General features: G+C 36.0%; 1 protein-coding gene across 1 annotated transcript; it reads right to left on the bottom strand.

The window, feature by feature from the left end:
* Positions 1–358: 358 nt before the first annotated feature.
* Positions 359–4,286, bottom strand: LOC137622176 (uncharacterized). The gene is made up of 2 exons (XM_068352614.1): positions 1,742–4,286; positions 359–1,284 (listed from the first exon to the last, which is right to left on the bottom strand). Exons 1-2 carry the CDS (start codon positions 3,855–3,857, stop codon positions 929–931), a joined length of 2,472 nt encoding a protein of 823 aa, XP_068208715.1. The 5' UTR covers positions 3,858–4,286; the 3' UTR covers positions 359–928.
* Positions 4,287–7,971: the final 3,685 nt, after the last annotated feature.

Genomic DNA, 7,971 nt, shown 5'->3' with positions numbered 1-7,971 from the left:
TATAAATGTATAGCATATATCTATATATAAATGTATAGCATATATCTATATATAAATGTATAGCATATATCTATATATAAATGTATAGCATATATCTATATATAAATGTATATCTATATCTATATCTATATCTATATCTATATCTATATCTATATCTATATATATATTATGTGTGTGTGTGTGTGTGTAATTTTGCGCGTGTGGGTGTGTGTTTATATATATATATATATATATATATATATATATATATATATATATATATATATATTGTGACGACTTTATGGCCAAGGTTCAGAGAATAATAAGTTCCATAGGTCACATAAAATAATTAATGAAAGGTTTAATTTCAAAACAGAACAAAATTTAACACTTTAATAATGAAACAGTTTACATAATTACGTTAATCTCTTTCTTACCGAAATAACCCAGAAAACACTCAAACAATCCTGCACCGCACAAATAACAAAATCAATAACCTTAATATACTAAATTTCAAATATAAAACACGTTACCAATTCCACTAAGGTTCACTCAAGACTTATATTAAAGAACATTAATACATTACAAAAACCGAGGAATAAGAAGACAGCTACTCCAATAGGACACTTATCACAGTAGAGGACCAGGTGAGACTAACTATGCATGAAATAAGTGGTCCGAAGAAAACTGAAAAGAAGGCGGGGAAAACAAAGCACTCTGAAAACGGGATAACTAAAGACACAGCCAAGGATGTTAAAAACAGGTACAGGAAAGAACTGTATACATTCCCACAATAAAAGAAGATTACAACTATATACAAAATTAAGATGCCAATCTGGCAGATGGGTGACACCTCCCCCTTAGAAGACGAGCCCAACAGAGTGGCTCGTAGAAAAAGAGGCCAATGAGGAGAGTGACAATACTCTAGACTGGAGAAGGAGGTATCATGTTAAGGAGGCAGTCGCGATGAGGCATCTGCCATGATGTTCGCTGTTCCCTTGATGTGGCGGATCTGTAGAGGGAACTTCTGCAGATAAATGGACCAGCGTAGTAGACGTTGGTTGTGGGACTTCATCTTGTCGAGGAAGGTCAAGGGGTTGTGGTCTGTGAAGACTAGTACCTCAGCAGCACCTAGTAAGTAGCATTCATATTTTTGCAGGGAGAGTACCAAACTAAGTGCTTCCTTCTCAATGGTGCTGTAGGACTTCTGGTGATGCTTGAACTTAGTGGAGGTGTAGCTGACTGGGTGAAGTATACCATCTGACTCTTGGAGTAGCACCCCTCCAGCTCCCGCATCGCTAGCATCTATTTGAAGGATAAAAGGCTTTTTAATTATCGGGGGATTTAAGAACAGGGTTGTTTATCAATAACAGCTTTAAGGCTTCGAAAGAGGATTGACATTCTTCATTCCAACTGAATTTAACTTTGGTACTGGTTAGGGATGTTAAAGGGGCAGCAACTGAAGAGAAGTTCTTGCAGAATCTCCTGTAGTATGAGGCTAACCCTAAGAATCTTTGTAAGGACTTTCTGGTGGTTGGAACAGGGTACTCTAGAACAGCTTCTACATTGGCAGTTTTTGGTCTAACATTACCATCCCCAACAATGTGGCCTAAGTAGGTAACAGTAGCTTTACAAAAGACAGCTTTTTTAAGATTTATGGTTAATCCAGCCTCTTCTAACCTACGGAACAAACACTTGAGCCTATTCCCATGTTCTTCCCAAGTCTGTCCAGTGACTACTATCTCAAGGTAACAATAAACACCTTCCAAATCTTGGATGATGAAGTTTACAAGGCGCTGAAAGGTAGATGGGGCGTTGGTAAGGCCAAAAGGCATGACCTCGTACTGAAAAAGTCCAAAGGGTGTAATGAAAGCAGATATTAACTTAGCTTTTTCAGTTAATCCTACCTGATAATAGCCCTTTAAGAGGTCTATCTTCGTTACAAACTTTGCTTGTCCTACTGAATCAATTAAATCATCAATAAGTGGCAAAGGGTAGGAATCTTTAATGGTAACATTGTTAATCTTTCTATAGTCTGTACAAAATCTGTAGCTACCGTCCTCTTTTGGAACTAGGATGCAAGGTGAAGCCCATGGCAATTTACTCGGTCTTGCTAGACCATGCCGGAGAAGATATTCGACTTCCTCCTTCATTTTGCTCTTCTTCTCAGGACCCACACGATAGGACTGCTGACGAATGGGTGCTGTACCAGGAACCAGCTCGATGTCATGTAGCAGCAAATCACTTTTCCTGGGAAAATCATTAAAGAGAGTTGAATGGCTAGAGATTACATTCTTTAAGTCTTGCGACTGCCAAGGAGAGAGGTGGTTCAGGAATAGATCCAGGTTATTTAGAACCTCAGTATTGGTTTGTGGCATGGAGGAAGCAATAAGGTCTTCCAATGAATTGTCCTCTCCTGGAGTCTCTACCTTAAAATTAAGATTAACAACCGTCTCACTGGAACCATTTCCAGTTTCCCTAGAGTGATAAGCCTTAAGTAAATTAACATGAATGATCTGAGTGAGTTTTCTACGATCTGGAGTTTTGATAATGTAGGTATTATTGTTAACATTTTTTATGATGGGATAGGGCCCACAAAACTTAGCTTTAAGAGGGGAACCAGGGACAGGAAGGTAGGCTAACACAAGGTCATTAGGTTTAAATTTTCTGACTTTACAAGCTTTGTCATAGTTTCTCTTCATTAAGATTTGTTGACCCCTTAATTTCTCCCCAGCAATTTTCCTAACCTGCATTAATGTGCTTTTAAGTTTATTCATATATTGTTGAATGGTTTGGCTAGACTCAGAAGGAGTGTTCAACCATTCCTCTTTAATTACTGAAAGCGGTCCTCTAACTGACCTCCCAAACAACATCTCGTAGGGTGAAAAACCAAGGGACTCATGGGGAACTTCCCTGATAGCAAACAGAAGGAAATCAATGCCCTCATCCCACTCAAGTTGACTTTCAACACAAAATTTCCTAAGCATACTCTTAAAAGTTTGATGCCAACGCTCAAGGGCACCCTGAGACACTGGGTGATAGGCAGCAGACAAAGTTTGTTTAATATTTATTTCTTTAAGTACCTGGGCAAAAAGGTCACTGGTGAAATTCGAACCTCTATCACTTTGTATTTCCTTTGGGATACCAAAATTTGTGAAAACTTTCAGTAAAGAATTAGCAATGTTCTTAGCAGAAATGTTACGAAGAGGGATGGCAATAGGATATCGGGTCGTAGGACATATTAAAGTGAGCAAGTATCGATTACCTTTCTTGGTTTTTGGTAAAGGACCAACGTTATCTATAATTATCTTACTAAAAGGTTCATCAGGGACTAAGATCGGTTGTAAAGGTGCCTTGGGTATTACCTGGTTCGGTTTTCCTGATATCTGACATACATGACAAGTGCGAACAAATTCTGCTACATCTTTTTTCATATTAGGCCAATAGAAACTATTCAAAATCTTACAATAGGTCTTATGAATTCCTAAATGTCTTCCATAGGCATCATGAGCTATTTCCATTACAGAATTCCTAACAGAAAGAGGCAGCACAATTTGTCGCTTTTCGCTCCATGTGTCTTCACTAGATCTCTTAGGGGAACGGTAAAACCTCATTAACAAATCAGATTCAAAGTAAAAACATGGGGATTTGCTAATCTCACTTCTAGAAACTGCTTGGTCATGAAGCTTACTTAAAGTGTTATCGTGCTTCTGAGCTGTAATAAGGTTATCTCTACTCATAACATTTCGTGCTTCAAAATTTACAGAAGTGACTTTAGATTCATCCGAACTAGATTTCTGGCTACGAGTGACAACACAGGAAGGATTTACAGAGCAATCAGGATCAGGTTCAATGTTTTCACCTACAGGTTTTTCCATTACAATGACGTTGGGAACTACCAAACGTCCTGCAAGGTCATTAGCCAATAATAAAGTAACACCTTTTACTGGAAATTCAATATCTCTTATGCCTACCAGCACACTACCCTTCTTTATAGGACAATCAAGATGAACATTAGCAAGGGGAACTTTAGATATTTGTGAAAGGTCTTTCACGAGAACATGTTCATTAGTTACGTTAGCTTCAATATTAGGGAGCGCATTTCTCAATAGTAAACTTTGCGAAGCACCCGTGTCACGAAGTATCCTGACTTTATATTTATCCCCATCAGAGTTCAAAGCTACAGTTCCATCAAAAGTAAAATCATCAAATAGATTTACAGGCTTTTCAGAATGGATATGGGAGACAGGCTTAATCTGACCATCCGTTTTACCTTTAAAGTTAAGAAAAGGGTTAAATGGGTTCCGAAAAGGCTTAATCTGACCATCCGTTTTACCTTTAAAGTTAAGAAAAAGGTTAAATGGGTTCCGAAAAGGCAAAGAAGTTTTACATTCTGGACAGTTTTTAATTGTGTGACCGTCTTTCTTACAATAACTACAACGAACATTAGACGCTTTTGCCATATCAGTCAGAGTTTCAGAGTTTTTAGCTGGAAATGGTTTTACATTCTGGTCGGTTCTCTTACTGTTGCCGAATTTATGTATTAAAGAGTAAGTGTCTGCTAGAGAAGCTGCCTTTAACAAGTCTTTTTCTTCCCTATCCTCTAAATACATCATAATGTTCAAAGGAAGCTTTCGTTTAAACTCTTCAAGTACAACCAAATTCTCTAATTCAGCAAAAGTATTTACTGCAGCAGATTTTACCCATTTCCTAAACTCCCTTAATTTCTCCGAAGTGAATTCTACATAGGTTTGAGTTGTGAACTTAGTTTTGTTACGAAAGATCTGACGATATCCCTCGACAGAGATTGAAAACGCATCCAAAATTGCTTGTTTAACATTCTGGTAATCTGTCGTATTTTCGAGATGTCTACAAACTTTCGCAGCTTTCCCAGTTAATTTCGGCCTTAATAGCCAAACCCACTGATCGCGTGGCCAATCCAAATGCAAGGCAGTCTCTTCAAAAGTCTTAAAATAATCTTCAGGATCATAATCTGTAAATGTGGGAACCAATTTAATGTTTTTTGGTAAATCAAAGGGTTTCTCCTGAGCTTCCAAAAGCGAAATTTCATGTTCCTTATTCTCTCTAGAAAGCTTTGCTTTTTCCTGTTCAAATTTAAGTGCTAACGAAGATTCATAGTTCATTTTTTCTTTCTCTCTATCTAAAGCTAACTGAAGTTTAGCTTTCTCTATCTCGAATTCTAATTTAAGTTTCGACATATGTCTCTCTGACTCTACCCTTTGGGCTTCCGCTAATCTTTCAGATTCTAACCTTTTCTCTTCGGCTTGTTTCTCCAACCACGCAAATTGTCTCTCCGATTCTAGTTTCTGTACTGCAAGTTTCTCGTGTTCAAGGGAAATGCGCTCATATTCTAACTGCTGCTCGTGGGCTAGTACTGCTGGTTCACGAGTTATATACTGTCTAGCTTCACTGCCTAGTTCACCCACACGCATATAATGCTCAAGAATCAAGTTGCGAATTTCATTCTTCCGCATACTACTCCTAGTTGCAATTGACAAATGACTAGCTAACTCAAGAAGCTTTAGTTTCTTAGCATTTGGGATACTAGCTAACTCAGCAGAGGGATCCGCAGCAAACTTCTGAACGTTAAATTGAGCCATGGTTAAAGTTTAAAGAAAACTTCCTTTAGTAAACAACTGAATTCCTGTTTTACAATTATGATAGATTAACACGTTCCTGCTGCCATTCAAGTACTTGCATTACAATCCACAATACAAAATTATAATGTTAGCGATTTTATAGTTTCCCGACAAAATTAAACAAACATTACAAGTAATACGATTATTTTTAGAGTTTAAAGGGAAAAGGGACAGTCCCGATTCGAAAGCAAAAGGTAATAAAGAATACGAGGGAGTGAAAAATTTTACATTCCCGATTCAAGCTGATATGGAGGAACTAAGGAAATAACCTGTTGGTCCTAAACAAGCGTTATTTACTCCAAACAACTTGAATGACAACTTACAAAATTGAACGTCGGCGCAGAGAAAAAATAAAGTAAATAAAAGGTTTAAACGATTCCTCACCTATCGTATAAACTACGCGATCCTGGTATCGTCTAACCCAGGGGAAATGACTGCACAAGTTGTAGTTGTAATTATATAAGGACAAAATATGGATAAGAGCTTCCGGATAGCTCTCGTGAGTCTCGAGGAGTCGTCGACTCGGTGAGGGCGTAAATGAAAAAAATATACTACTGCGTTGTTATTACCCAAAAGAGCAAACCGTCCATAACCAATAATACGAAAATGGTTTCACAGCGCACACATATATATCATTAACCCTAATAACAGGTATTCAGAATGTTTACAATAAATCTTGAGTGAAACTAAAAATATTGAACACTATTTGCGGCGACAATTGTTTAACTGAATGAATCCTCAATATGGTAAAAGATATTTCCCGGACTAGGCCCCCAATTTATGTGACGACTTTATGGCCAAGGTTCAGAGAATAATAAGTTCCATAGGTCACATAAAATAATTAATGAAAGGTTTAATTTCAAAACAGAACAAAATTTAACACTTTAATAATGAAACAGTTTACATAATTACGTTAATCTCTTTCTTACCGAAATAACCCAGAAAACACTCAAACAATCCTGCACCGCACAAATAACAAAATCAATAACCTTAATATACTAAATTTCAAATATAAAACACGTTACCAATTCCACTAAGGTTCACTCAAGACTTATATTAAAGAACATTAATACATTACAAAAACCGAGGAATAAGAAGACAGCTACTCCAATAGGACACTTATCACAGTAGAGGACCAGGTGAGACTAACTATGCATGAAATAAGTGGTCCGAAGAAAACTGAAAAGAAGGCGGGGAAAACAAAGCACTCTGAAAACGGGATAACTAAAGACACAGCCAAGGATGTTAAAAACAGGTACAGGAAAGAACTGTATACATTCCCACAATAAAAGAAGATTACAACTATATACAAAATTAAGATGCCAATCTGGCAGATGGGTGACAATATATATATATATATATATATATATATATATATATATATATATATATATATATATATATATATATATATTTATGTATATATATATATATATATATATATATATATATATATATATATATGTATATATATATATATTTATGTATATATATATATATATATATATATATATATATATATATATATATATATATATATATATATATATATATATATATATATATATATATATATACAGAGAGATAGAGAGAGAGAGAGAGAGAGAGAGAGAGAGAGAGAGAGAGAGAGAGAGAGAGAGAGAGGGGGGGTTTATAATACTTAATTTACAATAAAAAATGAGAAGGCGACTCTTCTAGCTCTCAAGCGCTGACTCAATAGTGTAATCTTAACATACATTGTGGAATACTGAATGAGATTTACAAACATCCTGAAGGCACATGAATATCTTATTTCTTCACTTGAAACCTTGTCGTTATGCTGATTTTATTAGCGTCAATAATTGTTTATTGTGGAAATGACAAGACAGTCAGTAAATTGCCGATTAGGTATTAAAGATGTATACGAAAGTAAGTAGATAGTAGGAGGTAAAATCATTTTGTATAAAGCCGTAATGAGAAACTCTAATGTTTTACTATTATTATTTATTACTGTTGGAAGTAATTGAAATGGGATAAGATAAAATAAATAAGATAACTATTTAACTACTTTCCGATCATTGCGAGAGAGAGAGAGAGAGAGAGAGAGAGAGAGAGAGAGAGAGAGAGAGAGAGAGAGAGAGAGAGAGAGAGAGAGAGGAAGCTCTGTTAAAGATTTCACGATAATTACAAAGATTTCCTAGTTTTGTAAACTTCCGCTTTCCTGAATTATCGTCTTCAGTCGTTTCGCAAACAGGGAGAGGAGACTAGGAAATAAAATCACAAAATCAAATCGCTTTTGTGACAACTTCAATTGAGCCTTTCCGAAAGACGCATATTACTGTATTTTTTTAAA

Source organism: Palaemon carinicauda, chromosome 29, assembly GCF_036898095.1.
Source record: "Palaemon carinicauda isolate YSFRI2023 chromosome 29, ASM3689809v2, whole genome shotgun sequence".
Lineage (NCBI taxonomy): Eukaryota > Metazoa > Arthropoda > Malacostraca > Decapoda > Palaemonidae > Palaemon > Palaemon carinicauda.
Note: the sequence above shows the minus strand (reverse complement) of the source record. Positions and strands in the feature narration are given on the sequence as shown.

Excerpts from the sequence above, each read along its gene's own strand:
- LOC137622176 (XM_068352614.1), bottom strand. The coding sequence starts at position 3,857 with ATGGAAAAACCTGTAGGTGAAAACATTGAACCTGATCCTGATTGCTCT. Across the intron at positions 1,285-1,741 it reads CATCATCCAAGATTTGGAAG|ATGCTAGCGATGCGGGAGCT; the intron begins GTGTTTATTGTT and ends TCCTTCAAATAG.